Source organism: Scophthalmus maximus, chromosome 17 (genome assembly GCF_022379125.1).
Source record: "Scophthalmus maximus strain ysfricsl-2021 chromosome 17, ASM2237912v1, whole genome shotgun sequence".
In the NCBI taxonomy this organism is placed as follows: Eukaryota; Metazoa; Chordata; class Actinopteri; order Pleuronectiformes; family Scophthalmidae; genus Scophthalmus; species Scophthalmus maximus.
The window spans coordinates 6,869,152-6,887,022 of NC_061531.1; the positions used below are offsets into that span (position 1 = coordinate 6,869,152).

At 44.6% G+C, this 17,871-nt stretch overlaps 1 protein-coding gene across 2 annotated transcripts; it reads right to left on the reverse strand.

Annotated features, from left to right (window-relative positions):
• Window positions 1-288: 288 nt before the first annotated feature.
• Window positions 289-15,305, reverse strand: smurf1 (SMAD specific E3 ubiquitin protein ligase 1). Of its 2 annotated transcripts, none has more exons than XM_035616011.2 (18): window positions 15,022-15,305; window positions 8,912-8,950; window positions 8,221-8,329; window positions 7,900-8,033; window positions 7,697-7,762; window positions 7,475-7,550; window positions 7,048-7,259; window positions 6,847-6,931; window positions 6,312-6,458; window positions 5,761-5,992; window positions 5,343-5,446; window positions 4,095-4,209; window positions 3,821-3,999; window positions 3,573-3,710; window positions 3,280-3,400; window positions 2,879-3,080; window positions 2,105-2,180; window positions 289-2,012 (listed from the first exon to the last, which is right to left on the reverse strand). In XM_035616011.2, the coding sequence occupies exons 1-18, from the start codon at window positions 15,074-15,076 to the stop codon at window positions 1,913-1,915; spliced, it is 2,190 nt and encodes a 729-aa protein (XP_035471904.2). In that variant the 5' UTR covers window positions 15,077-15,305; the 3' UTR covers window positions 289-1,912. The 2 variants fall into 2 exon arrangements, with proteins under 2 accessions (XP_035471904.2, XP_035471903.2); XM_035616010.2 differs by having other exon boundaries at window positions 2,105-2,189.
• Window positions 15,306-17,871: the final 2,566 nt, after the last annotated feature.

Below are 17,871 nucleotides of genomic sequence, written 5' to 3' on the forward strand. Positions count from 1 at the left end.
TGCTCATATTTACAGAATGTAAATCATACCAGGCACGAAAACCTCAATGCTTTCAGGTCTTTACAAATCATTAATATACAGCTAATATTTGTGGTTTCAAGAGCTGCAATGATTCATCACTCCACAGAAAACCAATCAACAGCTATGTTGATTAAATTAAATGTTATTCCCCCCAAAAAATGTATCAAGAAAATACAGAGATAAATCAATATTGAAAATGCTTAGAAGTTGCAGCCCTAACATACATGGACAAAAAAATAATAATAATGCACCATAACACAAGGCATGTACTTTCAATTTAATTTCTTTTAATATAATCTTATTTACATTGTATTTTTCATAAATGTTTAGTACATAGTAAGTTACAATACTCTTGCATCCATTACACAGTGAACTCAGAACCTAAAAAAACCCAGACTGAAATGATACTGCTGAACAGGCTTCACGCTTCAATCTACGACAGATTTCAATGTTTTTCCACACGATGCGCTCAACATTTAGGTTTTTGATTCCATTCACTTCTATGGAGAATTACTGACTGTAAAGAGACTTTGTTCATTCATGATGGTCGTGAAGAGGATGAATGCTTTTCCTAACATTCAGACTACTGACAAAAAGAGAGAAGGGCAGAGAGAAAATCAGGGCCACAAAGAAGCCAAAAAAGGTTGGTGAAATGGATGATGAAACATGTATGAAAGGCTTATGAGATTTTATTATACATGTCACATACAACCGAAGAATTCCTGAAGCCGACTCCTTCTCTCCATCCTCGTGGCTCATTCTGAAAAACATCCAGGCCTTGCCCTCGGGCCCGCTCCTTGACGTCAGCAGAGTTAGATTTTAAAATGAGGGCTGGGAAAGTAACTCCCTTTCACTTCAATAAATGTAACATGGTATTTTCAACACCAAAACACTAACAGTTTCCATACAATGACAAGAGTATTTCACCGCAATAATATGAATGTTAAAAAAAAAAATGTAACGAAATTCAATAAAACCCACTTTGTGGATTACTTGAATTGCAAGTGAATTGACCCTTCGACTCTGGTCGAGGGGGTGATGAAGAGATTAGTGTCTGCTCTTTGTAGAGCACATAGCAGCTTGGTCGGTAATCACTTAGTAATAAATAATAAAATATCAGAGTGGATCAGAGTGGTCGCAGATACAAACAGAGGAGACAAAAATTTACCAGACAAGAGGAGCAGGCTCATTTGATCTTTTTTTTTTTCCTTTTCTTTTTTTTTTTTTAAACTGCGTAACTGGGTGCCATGCCACACACACACACACACACACACACACACACACACACACACACACACACACACACACACACACACACACACACACACACACACACACACACACACACACACACACACACACACACACACACACACACACACACACACACACACACACACACACACACACGACAGTGGTTAAACATGAAGCATGAATATTAGTCGATCAATCAACTTGTCAGACAGTAGGACAATCAGTCTCCACCTTGTTGTTCACACGTCGAATCTCAACATCTCTTGTTCGCAGGCTCATAACATGGTTGTGGCCGATTCTGTCCGGAGACTCAAGCGCGACGGTGGCGGTTAAACATTCTGAAGAATGACATCATAGCTTGTTAAAACTGAAGGATAAAAATGCTTCTTCAAAACATCTGAAAAATTTTAAAATACCCCCCCACCCCATCCCACTCCTACTGTGCTTCCTCGTTTAAACCCCCAACAGTTCGGTGGTGAAGAGGTGGCCAGAGACTGTGTTCTCGGTGATGCTCGGCTGCTCTGTATACTCTTTGTATACTCGATATTCTGTTGATGAGTGTGCACATGTAAAAATGTCAAAGAGTCGTGTGCAAGCACAAGTGTAACTTTGTATGTTGGTTTTGGTCGGGGATCCGTCACTCCACGGCGAAGCCGCAGGTCTCCTCCACAGCCGTCAGCAGTTTCTCATAAAGTTTCTCGTAAGACTCGTAGGGTGGGATGTCTATCCTGTTAAAACTAGAGACAGAGGAAAAAGAGCTAGTGACTACGGGCCTGCCACAAAGGCAGATATATGAAGAGTGTTAATCTTTTCCCTTGTGTTTCCTTACCACGTATGAGCCTTGGGCAGGTTGTCTGTGTTGGCATCTATCAAATGGATGGTAAAGAGCCTTGGTCCTGCAGAACCTGTAGAGCCTTACACACATACATTCTAGTTATCACTGCTCTACTCTGGTACACAGGGCATCACGCAGTATTCAAAAACAACAACACGTCTTAGTTAACTGGTAATGGTAGAATTATCTCTTTTCACTGGCCTGCAAATGTATTTTAAGTAGCTGCAACTGCAAATTGTGTGTTCGAAATGAATGGCAGCATTTTGTTCATGTTGGGGCAGGAAGGGAAGCTGTGAAACTCCTGACCTCAACTACCATTTACAACACTAACGTGCCTCTCTGCTGATGGATACAGACACAATGGGACACTCAACTAAACAAACAACAATCAGACACCATCAAGGAAACTAGTGATCATGCAGAGTATATTTTTTTAACATAGCCTTTCATTACCAACATGTTTTAAACTAATCAGTTTCGCAGAATTTTTCTGTGGGTTAAATGTACAATGTGCAGCTGCAACGTGTGAGTGTAAAACTGTATAAACATTATACAGTCATATAGTTATATATGTATACAGCACATACTCAAAATGACTGACTAGAGTTTGAATTGGGGGTAGAAACACTAATCAGCAAGACCTCTCATAATTAACATAGCTACAACAGTTTAAACTTAACCGATTCAATATTAAGATCAAATTATAAAATTACACTATAACAAATTTGTGTGTTGTGTGTGTGGCCTCTGAGCCAATGCCTGACCCACCCTGCAGTGCTTTGAAACCCTGTAGTGGGACCCTGGTGGAGCCTGTGACAAACTGCAGCAGGCGTCCTCTTCTCTCCTCACTGAAGGCCTCCACCGCCTGCCAGAACCACCGCACCACGTTGCTTTCACTTGTGCAGTGCTTCAGCCGGGTGTTTGTCTTCCAGTCTGCAAGGTCGATCTTCCCCAGGCCACCGATGATCAGCTGGACGAGGGGGGGAGAAGAATAGATGATGAATTAAGACTACATGAACTACAAACCGTTGACACCGTTCTCCTTTGTGTGGCCAAAAATTCAAAATAACAAAGACTGAGATTACCAATATTAACATTAAAATACACAGAATTTCATAATTTCTTGGTTCATTATGATGACTAGCATTGTTCACAGACAGCACGTGTACCTCAAGTTCTTTATGGTCAAAAGGTTTGAGGAGATGCTGGGGGATGAGCTCACTGAATCCCTTCTGGAGAGCCAGAAACTGAGCTTCAATTCCTCTCATAAACCTCCAGTTTACATAAAGTCTGAAAAACAAACACAAATGATGTGAGCCAAACAAATATACTGTAATAAACTGGCCAAAAATATTCTGCGCCATAGCCCTTATGTTGTTTACACTCTGTATCTGGGGCAAAGTTTGGACATCAGCCTGAAAAAAAGAAAGAAGATAAAACACATCTGTCTCATCGCTCTTACCTCACATATTCTTTCTTGTTGTCCTCAGTGACGGAAATATTCCGTCCATTAGGTTTGAGCTCGTGTTGTAAAAACTTTCCAAAGGCATTGTGCTCCACGCAGAATGTGTGGTCGAGGACTGAAGTGATGTCGTTCTCTCTGCGTGAGAAAATATAAGAGTAAATAACACTGAAAGAGTACATCTATCTTTGTCCAAAAGGGGACAGTGAAGAACAGAGATTTGACTTTGTGCAGGTGAATGTGCCCACAATATCCAGACGAGGCTCTTGTGCAGCTCCGGGTCGGTGGTCTCCAGGTCGTTGAGCTGGATGGGTTTGCCTAGCAGCTGTTTGTAGAAAGGCAGCGTGAAGCTCCCGTTGATGTAGTGACCATGGAAAACTGCAAGGCCCATCACACGACCCACAAAGTGGAAATATGAGAGGTGGTCCTGAAAGAAGGGAGACACACAGGCAGACAGAGTCAGAGAGGGTCCCTCTTGTATAGTTCATATGCGTAGTGCTTTGTGTGTATGTGTGAACTCACGGGGTTGATGGAGGAGTCGGGGTTGATCTGAAGTGTGTAGATATTGTCTGTGGAGTACTGGAACAGGCCGTAATAGGGGTTCAACATTTCATGACACAGCAGGTACAGCCACTCCCTACAAACAAACACCACACAATTAACAAATGTTGTCCAAACAGGAAACTGAAATAACATGAGACTATGCCAAGCAGTCTCTGTAACAACTAAAAATTGAAAAAAGCGCAGGGATTAAAGCCCCAATTTTTGTTCTACCTTTTTTCTACCTAGAGCGGCCACTTTTTTCTGCCATGCGCTGGCTTTCCATAGGTTTTAATGTAAAAAAAGGTGGACAGTGTGAACACACCTATGACCCTCAACGCCTGCTAAATAAGTAAAATTATGATATTTCAGCACCACCCCAAACATAACTAATGCTGCTGGACTCTAATGCCTCCGCAAGCGCACTCCAACATCAGGTCCGTCAAGCCCTCGGAACAGGCTGGCGAGGTGCGACGCTTGGAGGGGAGGGGAGGAGGGAGACACCGAGACGTCCAGGCTGCGGACTAGGTGAAAGGGATAAAAGATTGCACCGTTCCGGTTAAACCGCACCAGGGCCACATGGGTGCGACCGAACACAGAGGGCACAGCTCTTTTTCTTTCTTTTTTTTGCTTCTCTGAGACCAGGCATACTAGTCGGGGGATGCAAGACCACCGATAAAGTCAGCAAGTCGTTGTGTAGTGTGAACTTGGCCTTACCCACACAACTTCAGCATCTGAGGGGGCACACTTTGAACACTCAACTCGACCGATGTCGATAAACGCACTTCAAGCCAAACTGAAGCCAAGCTTAAAGAGGCTTGCTTAAAAGATTAATAAATTAAAAGATCAATTCCGTGAGTACTAACCATAGAGCTAGAGTTAAAGATTTACCATCAAAAGTTGCCGTACGTCTGATCTCCCCCCACCCAAACACACTATGGAGGCTCAGCAACAGCTCTGATTATGTCTTACGCAACACTCAAAATTGTGTTCCTCTGTTACTAGAGAAACGTATTCCCTATTTTTCACGAGGAAGTAGGCATTTCCTATTGATGAAATATTTTTGAATTTCACAGAAAACATGGATGATGTGATGGTATTCAACATTTAAGCACATGTATACAAGGATAGAAACTATTTATTTACGGCCCTCATCTGTATCAATATTTAATCTGTTCAGATGTACAGCCAGATCTATGAATGCCATTCAGAGGTGTGAATATGTATTACCTGGCCACCCCACCATAGTCCAGGCCCTCCTCTCCCCTGAACTTCACCATGAGACGCTTCTTCAGGTCTTTGGGCCTCATCTTCATTATCTGCCGATATGACTCCTAAACAAACGCACACACAACATTAACACATATCCGACACACACGCACAGGCAAGAGAAACATTAAGTGATTTCCGACACAGCTCTTCAGATCAGTGATGTTGTGTTCAACTGTTCAGTGCTGCTTTTGTGTGAGAAAAGAACTGAATAAATGGTTTGTTGTGAGTGGAGTGTGATTGTGTATATACACGTATTGATGAAAACTTTTACAGAATCTATCAGCTCTGTAAACTGTCCCATCTGTCTGCATGTGTCAGAGAGTCAGCTGGTTCTTTCACAACCTCTTCATTTTTGTTCCTTTGCGGCTACACCCACCTCGAAGATCTCCTCTCGGGACACCTCTATGCGACAGTGTCCCGCTTGAGGCTGCTGCAAGGACAGTTCATGCCGGAGCAGCTTCAACTTATGGACCAGGTCTCTCTCGTAGCGTGCTGCCACATCGCCATCTCCTCCACCACTGCCGCCGCCGACTCCTCCGCCTCCCCCGTCATCGCCCCCCACATCCATCTGGGTGGTTTGGGAGGATTCCTTTGCTTGGGATTGCTGGCTGGGGGTGGGGAGAAGCATTGGAAGAGACAAGATGAGGAGAAGGAGGAATTAGAGAAAGGTTAAAAGAAAGACAGCAAAGGCAAACTGGATTACACACTGGGCATTTGCCTGGCGCAGCTTAAGCCACTGCAAACCCACATTTCTGTAAATCACACCATTCAGCGACATTAACAGGGCTGATGACTGTTAGCAGGTCAATTTCATATCAAGTCCGAGCCCAGCATTAGCAACAGATTAGTTGAAAGCAAGAAGTAAGTGAAACCACTCTTTGTGTCGGGGATGTCTGACACCCAGTTTGAGTGTCTGCATTCCTATACCTGATAATGGTGTGTAGGCGTGGGTCTGTGAACTGTGTGGTTCGGTTGTTGTGGTCCACAAAGTAGATCCGGCCAGACACAGTGCTTCGGACTTCCCAGCCCACTGGCAATGGACCCAGCTCCTCGCAGCTCACACTGGCCAGGTCCCTGCACCAGTGACAAAAAACAGGACTGAGGCTATAACCACACTTCTCTTTAGCTTTTATAATGCTGTGTCCTTAACCCGTCATACTAACCTAAACCCAGAACAGATATGTCCCTTATTCTGTTGGTTTAAAGCATTTTGACTCAAGGTGATGCTAAGGACACACTTTCATACATTTCTAAATCTACACCTCGACTTATACGTGACAGTTCCCAGTCACAAATATAGAATGATCATTTCAACGACATAGCATGACAAAGATGATACTGTTAATACAGCCTTATCATCTGCTGCTGAAATGACCTAGTTTCTCAGCAGGGTTTATTCTAAGGCCATTTCATTTTGGGTTGTGCTTTGACTAAACGTAGGTGATGTGGGGTGTAGCAGTACCGTGGTATCCGAGGGTCATGCCAGGTGCTGACGCCCGTCTGCGTGTGGAGGAAGTACACCTGGCCCTGCACCGTTGTTCGCTGCTCTGTTTTATTGAGAAAAACAATGAAAGAGGTTACATGACTTTATAAAGTCGACACGGGACATTTAGGTGAGATATCGAGAGCAACAACAAGAGTTGATCAGAAGTGTTAGACGGACCATATCCTTCTGGTAGATCAGGCGGTTGGTGCCCGTGAGGTCTGTTCTGAGGGGTGTGGCCATGGCCTCTGGAGTCCTGCCCTCTGATTCGCTGGGTCTGAAGACGGCTCTCCTGACTGGGCGAGTCAAGCCGGCAGTTGCCACCCCCCGCCGCACCAGTAGGGTCAGAATAGGGCAGTGGCTCCTCACTGAAACATCCCTCAAACACAGGCCTACACACACACGCACACACACGTTGAGCTAAACGTGGTACTATCTTTTCAAAGAATCTTCTTAAACCCTCCCGTGAAAATATCAAGTATTTTGAAATTAGCTGAATTCTATTCTGTTTTCAACCGTTAAAACAAAACTTTATGAAACATATTTAAAAATGTATTATACTGTGACGATAACTAATTGTTTTGTATAACTGCTCCCGTGCACTCACCCATCATTTTCCAGCAGTCCTCTGCAGTCCACCACGGGGCCGCCGCTGCCAATGCGGTCGCGCGTCTGCAAACTCACTGGACACAAGCAGGTGGTAAAGGTCAGGGTGATGACAGTCAGCAGTTGTGTGTGACAGAGAGAGGGGGAGGCACATAAACAGGGCGAGAGTTAAGTGACACGAAGCGGGAGAAAACAGATTGTGTATCTGTGTGTCCGGGCTTACCGACAATCTGCCCCCGCACCGCGTCGCTGTCTGAGGGGTTGAGCTTACATAGATCTAGACGCTGGTCTGGAGAGAGAGAGAGGAAAGGAAATTTATTAAAACAAAGATCTTGCTTTGTTTAATTTCAGACCTGACACAACTTTACTAAATAAATGCTGTAACGGATAAAAATCAGAGGGACAGAAAAAAAAGTTAAGACTTGCATCCTGTGTCTTTTAGCCTGCTGATGGCATTGGAAAGAAGTCGTATGCAGCCCAGGAAGCCTGCCCCCTGTCTTTTATGGATCTTTTTGTGGTTCCATATACTGATGGTGATGGAGTCTGTCTTTCCGATGTAGCTGAAAGAGAGAGACGTCGGCAAGTTTTAATGTCTTCACTTTTAAAATAAAATGCTGAATCAATAAAAAGGAACACTTTTTTGATATGAGCACATCTGTAAACATTGACTTATGTAGAAAATAGAGCTACACATCTGTAACTGTGTGTAACATCTCAAAGAAAACCAACAGTGAACAAGAGACTCACAGGTCATAGTGCTGATTCCATTTGGGATCCAGTGTGCTCTTGACTGTGTCCGTCGAGTGGCATTGACCCGATCCGTCCACCACAACTTTGGCAAATGGATCTGGCAGACCTGTGTGCACACGATTCAATTGTTAGCATGCATGACATAAATCGCAGATAAGGGTGTGGCACGTAACACTCCTCACGACAAAGGCTGACTCTATTACTGCGCACATTCGGATGAATTTGATCATCTTTCTGAGACTGGCCCACACTTTGCAGTACTCTGACCCAGTGATAACACATGAAAATGTGAACAGCGCCCGACGTGCACAGTTTAATCAATGGTGGAAATGAAGACACTGATTCATGTGGGTTTTGGGTGGATCGACAGCCAAATAAAGACGCTTCAGACGCTTTGAGAACGTGAACAAATGTCTGATTGTGTGCCGACCACTGCAGTCTACTCAGGCAGTGCAAGCCAAGTTCTTATTGTGGTGCTATCACAGGTCAACATTTATCCTCCCTGCAGTGAGGGAGCCATGGGAAGGCATAGCACGATCGTAGCACAGCAACTGGCAACACCGATGTCAATTTGTACAGTGTCTCATTTGATGACCCGCACACACGCAAACACAGTATCTCATCACCATTACCAATCATCATAAAGTCAGATTCATGCACATGAAATGAGCACAGCTGAGGTACTTACGAAAGAAGTCTTTCTTTGCAAGGTTCTTGGCACATAGTACTGCAAAACAAAAAAGAAATCATTATGAACAAAATGCCACATACACAAATATGGAAATTATCTCAGTGTGTGTAGGCTGCTGCGAATGGGTGCTGGTGCAGATAAAGAACACATCTGAGGGGGAAGAACGTTGGCTCGGATAATATATGAATGCCAGAGGATGGTAATGAGCAGGGAAACTTATGTGACATGCAGACAGAGTGAGCAGTAAAGTATAGGCTAGTGTCAGAGGACACACACACACACACACACACACACACACACACACACACACACACACACACACACACACACACACACACACACACACACACACACACACACACACACACACACACACACACACACACACACACACACACACACACACACACACACACACACACACACACACACACACACACACACACACAACACACACACACAGTGAGAGTGGCAGATTGCCTTCTCTGCCACATCATCTTTGTGGATTCAGAGAGCAGCTCTGACCAAGAAAATGTGAATTTGTAAGTCTGTGCTAAGTATTTAGTTGTGTGTGTGTGTTTGTGTGTGTGTTTGACAGACAGTCTGTACAGTGCAACAGTGGGGATATGTCACTCTAGGTTAACTCTACTATAACATTAAAAAAAACCACAACAACAGACGGCTGAACCACAATAAGCTAATTTTTTGAAACACACTCATGTCCAGTCTGTCACAACAACAAGTCTTGATTATGGGGCAGAGTGGCCATGGTACAAAAACAAGCTGCTTGTTAGTAATCATGGCTGATGTAATGCACTCAGAGAGCGCGAAGGCGACTACAACAAATGGTGACACAGATCTCACCGGCCAATTCTGGATATTTGCATTCAAGCGCGTTGTTGGAAAACTATATGGTCAAATGTATATGTATGCAAACATGTACCTCTTCTTAAAACAAGAGTCGAGAGGAGATGACAAAGCCCCCTGGCAACCCTAAATATGAAAAGGCAACACTTCAGTGCCTGATTAAAATGATTGCGAGGGCTTCAAGTCCTGCCCGGGGAAACAAAATGATTAGAGATGGAAGCACATGCTGACGACCATGTCTGGGGAATCAAATCAAAGATATTTCTGACTCCGACAGACTGATCTTTAAAGGCTGTTGTGATTTATTGGTCAGTAACTTAAACCCCTTCACCACCAGTCCGCTCTGAGAGGAATCAACTTCCCTTTAAACTATAACAGGTAACATTCATGAACTAGCATTGACTGATAATTAGACATAACTATTATGTTTTGTGAGTGTGATGTTTCCTTCAAAATAAGACAATGAGAGCACATCAGTTCATTGAGGTGGAACATGAACTATATCATGTCAGTCACCTGTATTCAGTGGGATAATTTTTGATGGTTCCGTTCCCTCCTATTAGTATCTAATCAAGTCGCCTAATCAATTTGTCTATTGTTCAAATAATTTGCTCATTTTCAAGCCAAAATGCCAAAACTTGAGCTGGTTCCAGCTTCCTGAAATGTGAGGATTTACTAATTTTCTCTGTTCAGTTATTGCAAATTGAATACGAGTTTTAAACTGATGATTGAATATGATATGATATCTGAATACATCAACCAGGGCTCTGGAAAATTATAATTAGCAGTTTTCTGACATTTTGTAGACAAAATCATTACCAGATTAATCAATAAAGTAATCTTTGGAATTATTAATTAATAATGATATGAACTGTTGATTGCAGCCTTAATTACAACTTATAATAATTGAGCAGGCAGTGTGTTGCTGTCTTGGCTCAGAAGGACAAAAGCAATCTCTCGATCTACACAACCTTAGCACGTAATCACAGCTTTAAGGTCCAATTAAAATCTGGCATGAATCGGTTTGGCCTAGACGCCTAAAGAGGAAGTGAGTCAGTCAGCTGGTGGTTAAGGATGTGGTGACCGTGGTGGTGTATATGTGTCTGGTGTAGCCGGGTCTATTTCCTGTGATTAACCTATGGAGAATGGCTGCAGGATATCCTTCCCTCTTCCTCATCATCCCCTTTGATTCCTCCTCCTCCTCCTCCCGCTCCCCCTGACTCATACATTCCACGGCGAGACCTCATCTTTTCTACACAGACACAATGAAAGAAGCACAGCGACAGGGGGAGAGAATCAAGTTTCCAGCTCGCCCCCTGCCTCCTCTTCCAGACTCGCAGGAGAGGACTTTCTCTGTCACTGTCACTCCGGTGCTCTCCTCCCCTCTCACCCTCCAATCTCTTGCCAGAGACAAGAGACACCCCTACTCTCACCCTCTCTCTTTTTACCGCCTCTTGACCAGCTCTTCTGTGGCATTGAATGTGTGACAGGCCCTTTCTCTGCATCTCAGGAAATTCCTCATTCTGCCAAGGTCATGGCTGGTAAAGGCGCGCACACACACACACACACACACACACACACACACACACACACACACACACACACACACACACACACACACACACACACACACACACACACACACACACACACACACACACACACACACACACACACACACACACACACACACACACACACACACACACACACACACACACACACACACACACACACACACACACACTTCAGCTGGATCTCAATTTCCCCCGCTGCAGCTTTCTTTTTCGGCATTTATGTTCCCTCTAAAAAAAAACGTAAAAAATCTGACAGCTGGGGAGAGGCAGTGCAGGGGACAAATTTTATTCATCCAATCTTGTGTGAACAAGCAGAACAATTCAAGGGAGATAATAATAATATAAAAAACCAAGTTACTTCTGTACCAGGTTCACAGCTCCTCTAGCAATTTGGAGGCACAACATGTTTGTAACACAATTAACCATCTCTCAAAAAAAAGGGTTTGCAGTTTAGCTTTGTCTACATTTTCATCTTAACCAAGGGGGACACTTGATATTCTCCAGGTAAAAGACAAGAACCAATAAACCCCTAGAAGCGTAGAGGTTCATCAAAACTTTTTAAATCAAAGATAATGGTCAAGCGCTTTGGCAAAGAGGCCGAGGTTTTGCACGTTGAGATTGATAATCGTGAAGTCAGATCGAGTAAAACATGAATGCTAAAACCCTCATCGAGCCGACTAACAGATTTACAAGTGAAGTAGACACCCACGTGACATTGACAACAATGCCATTTCCTGTATAACCGTTTCTTTTTCTCTTTCATTCAGTTTTTTTTCTTTAGTTATTCCTCGCTGTCCCACTTCTCTGCCCTCTTTCCAGCTCTCTCTCCCCCTCCCCTCCCTGCTGTCCCGACGTTGCCCTGTGTTGGCGCCTGGACAAGTCGGCGTTCAATCCAACTACCGGGCACAAAAACCTCAAGCCGCACGTGTTGCTTCCATGAGCAAATTAACATAATCCTGGTAAATCACTGATTCTCTCATTCATTCAAATGCAATTTTCACAACAAAGACTATTTATTTTCCAAACACAAATGCCCCCCCCCCCCCCACACTTTTTGACCCACTTGTTTCCTGCATTTTGCATTGTTGTGACCACGTCCCTACACCATGTCATAGAGTACATAAACAGAACTAATACTCTGATTGAACATTCGGTGCCATTATACGTATTTAGATTCATTTCAGGAAGTGATTCCCCATAAAGCCTAATACACATCTCACTTGAGCACATCAGCGAAGGATAATGAGAACCCTTTCTTTTACACAAACTGCCTCGCCTTCAGCTGTTTTCATCTTATCCCCAAGAACTGAGGGCGGAGGCAGAAAGACACAACAAGAACCTCTCAGTTGGCTAAAACACGTCTACACAAACACGAGCCAATCTCTTAAACCTGAACCAATGTCAAACTTGCCTGCTTTTTGTCTCTGTGCCCCCGCCACAGTCACACAAGGCTTTTTCTGATGTAGGCCAAACAACCCCTCTCCTCTGACAGACTAAACAGAGTGCTGGCCAGCCAGGCAGCATTGCACTTCCATTGGCCCACCACACATTCCTTGCCCAATTAGAATTCCACTCATACCTGTGGGGGGGCGGGACAAAGTCACGGGCAATAACCCCTGGTTGTATCCAAGCTGAAATAATGGGTGACTGGTTAAAACACACACACACACACACACATGCACGCACACGCGCGCGCGCGCACACACACGCACGCGCACACACACACACGTTCTAAATGGGGGTTCAACATATTTTCATTGTCCAATTGATGTTTGCTCTACAAAATATGATCAAACGACCACAATCGACACATTCCCACAGGCCAAGGTGACGTCTTAGAATATTTCATGTTTTGTCTAGCCAACAGACCCGAGCACAGACATTTTCAACTTATTAAAAAAAAAACGTACCTAAAACTAAGAAAAACAGAAAATAATTACATTTGAGAAACTGGGTCCAGTCTTTTTTTTGAAGTTTTTCTTTAAGACCTTACTCAACATCAGAGATGTTGGATTCCTTTTCTCTCTTTTTCTAACTCTCAGAGCTTTTGAATCTGTTGCTCCTTGATCTCTCTTTCGAATGTCGCCTCCCGCAGTGTTCTGTTCTTCTGTCCCCTCGCTGTATGTTTCTATCTAACACTATATCTTATTACATTTTTCCAGGGAAGGTTTTCCTTGTCGTATTAAGAGGGCATGAGCTGGGGGCTCAGGAGCCCGTTGCTGCTACGGGCCAATTGAGACACACCGCATGTGATACTTGCCAACACAAGCTCCACATGAACTGAAAATAAGCGAAACGGCGTGATAAGTGAAGAGGTGTGTCGGATCCATGAATCCTTCTTTTGTCAAAGGCTGCGTGTCCTCCGTCGGCTTTCTCGAAAGCGAGTTTCAGATGAGGGGGAAGCAAGAGCGAAAGAATGTGAGAACAACATTTTAGGGACTGCACTTTCACCCCAAAACCATATCCATCCGAATCTTGAACCCGGTTGCGTCTTCCAAACCCCCAGATCCACACGAAACCGAATAAAGTCTGCCAGCAAGCAAAACACAATTGGTGTGTGTGTTTGTGTGTGTGTGTGTGTGTGTGTTTTGCTCAGTTATGAATCTGAAGGACAAGTCGCCAGCCCAGCGGCACTGAGGGGTCATTACCATTTGAATGGAGGCCCCTGGATGCCCAGTGGGGTCACATTAGCTACAGTCAAAACCATTGTTCCAGCTGTGCATGTGAGTCAGATGGTGTGTGTGTGTGTGTGTGTGTGTGTGTGTGTGTGTGCGCGCGCGTGTGCACGAGAGAGAGGAGAGCCGGGGAGGGAGACCCTTCTGTGTCCCGCTGAGCAGCGTCTGACCCCAGAAAACGAACCAAAACGAGGGTAACACTTGTGACCCGGAGAGACGGAGAGCAAACGTGTCGAGCCTCTCCGGGCAAATGGACAAGTTCAGTTCGTCGAGGCAGACGCTCGTCTGGCTGCGGCTGGCACAGCGGCGAAGAGCCAATCGATGCTCGCGGGTAATCTAGGCTAGCATGTCACATCTTCCGATAGATCAATTTCCATCTGCTCCCATCCTTGGTGCAGAGTTCCGAACATTCGGGGTCAGGCGATGTGCTCGGCTGCTGCTGCTGCTGGTGGTGGTCACAACACCCCCACCCACCACACCCCACCCCCCCAACATTTTTTTTTGGGTGTAACGTTAAGCTAGCAGGCGTTAGCGGTCAACGTTAACTACAGTGTTACTGTTAGCTAACAGGGGGCAGAGCGTTAGCATCGGATAAAGTTTGTGAGCGGGGCTCCCGGAGCGTCGGCGCGTCCAGGGGGCTGGGACACCGCCGAGCGGCCGGACACGACCCGCGGGACCCGCGGGGACAGCGGGCTGCTTCTCCGCCGTCGCTTTCGGCGAGTCGGTTAGCGCCTCGGCTAGCAGGCTAGCGCCCGAGCCTCTGTGTGTTTGCCACACAAAAACCGGATGTTTGGGCTAAAGGCAGCGTCGAGACAGACACCAGCCGCTCCGCCGCGGCTCGCTCGGTCTGCTTAGAACACACACACACACACACACACACACACACACACACAAGCCCTTTTACAATGGAAGGAACCGGGCAGGAGAACCCGCCCGAGCTCCGGTTCAAACATGCACCGTAAGCGCTTTCCTTTTTTTTTTTTTTTACCTGTCAGTCGGATTTTGATGCTGGACCCGTTCCTCCTAGTCCCAGGATTCGACATCACTCCGGGAGGAAACGATCACACAAACTTCCCGTCGGAGTCGCCCGCGGACGCAGTTTCACCACTCAACGGGAGCGCGGACGACCGCGGTTCACAACCATGCGCCTCGTCGGTGCCCTCCTCACGCGCGGAAAGGTATTATTTCACGGCAAAGTCCGCCGCTCCTTCGAAACCCAACAACACGGGAGAACATTTTCGGGCAGGCTCAAGCACGTACTGACGTCATGTTCTTAACGCGTGAAAAAAACCCCGCTACGTGCTCGCGTCCGGGAAGCGTGGGCGCGCCCGAGAGGACAGGTTCTTCCGATAAAGCCCCCCAGGCCTCCAGTTTTACTTTTATTTTAGACTCTCCATCCCACTTTCGTGGAAATTCCCCCTTTATTGATCGACCTTATCCATTACGTTATTTTGGGGGATTACACACACGTACAATCGCACTATACTTAACTGTGAAATGCAACAGGATGGAAAAGAAACCCTAACCCATGACCACAATGAAATACATTTTATTTCATGCCAAGTATATTTTTTCCCTCATTCTCCGTTTCAAAAAATTACTACACACTGCCAGCTGTTTAATCTCGTGCCGCTTCCTGTTTTCTGCTTTCTCCTGCAGTCTCCCAGCGACTTCTCTAAAATCATCAGCTCCTGGATATTTACTCTGGAAAAGTCATGCTCCTAAAGATAGGGCTATTCACCTGTCTGACCTCAATCAAAGATTTTCACACTATTACACTATTTATACTATTTTTAATTTTCTCATCCTCACAATTTCCCACAATCAACGAATTCTATTGTGGTGGTTGTCATCAATAATCTCTTGATATTAAAGTGCTTGCTGTTTTTGCATGCACTATCACTTATTATTACGTTTTTCCATTATTTACCTGCTGAAGTCCAAAATATGAATAGTGGTTAAAGCAGAACTGTGGATCCCCCTACACTCTTTCTTCTAATGCACTTCATTATCATGAATTCATTACTGATGCTGCTTGCAGAGTGAATTAATTTGAAAATTCTTCAATTAATGCAGTGAAATGTGTGTCGGAAACAGAGAGAGTGTTTCGTCCAGCAGGGTTTTGCACCTTAAGATCTAAACAGCGTAAAAAAAAAAAAATCAAACAAGACCATGAGGACATTTTATGAACTGCAGGCTCGTGGTGCTGATATGTACAGAGTGATGAAATAAATTAATAATAATTTTACTATTCGGTACTGTAGATTTATCCACAAGTGTGTTTGCTCCAAAATCTCAACTCGTGGGAACAGAGACCGACAGCATGTGGATGACTGGGGAACTCACTGGTTTTGTTTTCACACACAGGGCACAGTTTACTTATCATTACTGTACCATATTTTAATGTAATATATCAGCATCAAATCATTTTCAATGAAAAAGGTCCATCTCATTATCTACATGATGTGCTGTTCTTCTGGACAGTGAGAGAAAGCCACTTCTTCAACTTCAACTTGGATGTCGGTGCTTCCTACGAGCCCTCGACTGCAACGTGATGAAGACTTTGTAGCAGCACTCTGCAGTTTGACCTGCAGAAATCAACTCAAAAATTGCTGGCTCCACGAAACTAAAGTAAATACAGTACTTCATCCAACACGATCTGCCCTTGTCAGAAATGTAAAGTATGGCTAAAACACTGGTGCAGTCCGTTAAAGGCTGGGGGAGAGCTGGGTGGACAGGGATAATGGCTCGAGGGATTTGGCTCTTTGGCTGCACTGGGTTTAGCTGCATGGCTGCAGTATTAGCTGCTGGAACAATGGACTCTCTCAACAGCCTGTTTACAGGGCACAGTAAATCCTCATAAGCGGCGAAAAAGCTTGCAGAACGCTCACTAATACAAACTTTCTCTCGTTCACGGAAACGAGCAGTTTTAACCTTTATATCAATTTTTTTTGTGTCTGTTGATCTGTGTGAAGACGGAAGTGATGACTTCACGAAGCCATTCATCTTTTTGATTGAAGCCGTCCACTCTTCTCCTACTACATGTGTCTAATTCCCACATGGGTTTGTGTACGTTCAGCTCTTTCAACGCTCCACAGGTGGCAGCAATATCAGTCGCACACAAACTCTCGCACACAAATTAGTTGATCCCTCCCGAACGGCCATGTACAGCTGTTGGCATGATGAAGTGATTATGGGTGTGTTTGTATATGTGCACATGTGCATGTGAGTGTGTCTGTGAATGTTGTGTGTGTTTTTCAAAGAGCCCCCTGAGCAGCTGACTGTGTTCACAGCTACTTAGATAATTCCGATCATGGAGACAAACCCAGTCTGGGAACATACACACACGCCTGCACACGCACGCACGCATAAACACACACACCCACACACACATACACACACACACACACACACACACACACAAACACACATACGCACAAACACACATACACAGGTACACACACACACACACACACACACACACACATACACAGGTACACACACGCACATTTACACGTGTGATGTTTTTTTGTCACAAAAATATTTTAAAAAAAGAAGGATACCAAACATAAGGGCTAAGAAGAAATTTCATTAGGCCATGAGAGTGAGAGGAAGACAAATCAAGAAGGCAATATTGAAAGAAAATATTGAAAAAGCACAATTTGCCCTTAGAGTCAGTGGAATGCTAGAAAATTCACGATGAAAATCATTTAAACATACATTATTAATTCTTTGTAAGGCTGGAAAAATATGGGCTTATTATAGACAAACCATTAACTCTCTTGAGGTTGATGTGTGTGTGTGTGTGTGTGTGTGTGTGTGTGTGTGTGTGTGTGTG

Coding starts and splice junctions, on each gene's coding strand:
- smurf1 (XM_035616010.2), bottom strand. CDS start 15,076: ATGTCGAATCCTGGGACTAGGAGGAACGGGTCCAGCATCAAAATCCGA. Junction 6,459..6,846: donor CATGACCCTCGGATACCACG/GTACTGCTACAC, acceptor TCACTGGTGCAG/GGACCTGGCCAGTGTGAGCT. Junction 4,210..5,342: donor GACTATGGTGGGGTGGCCAG/GTAATACATATT, acceptor GTTTGTTTGTAG/GGAGTGGCTGTACCTGCTGT.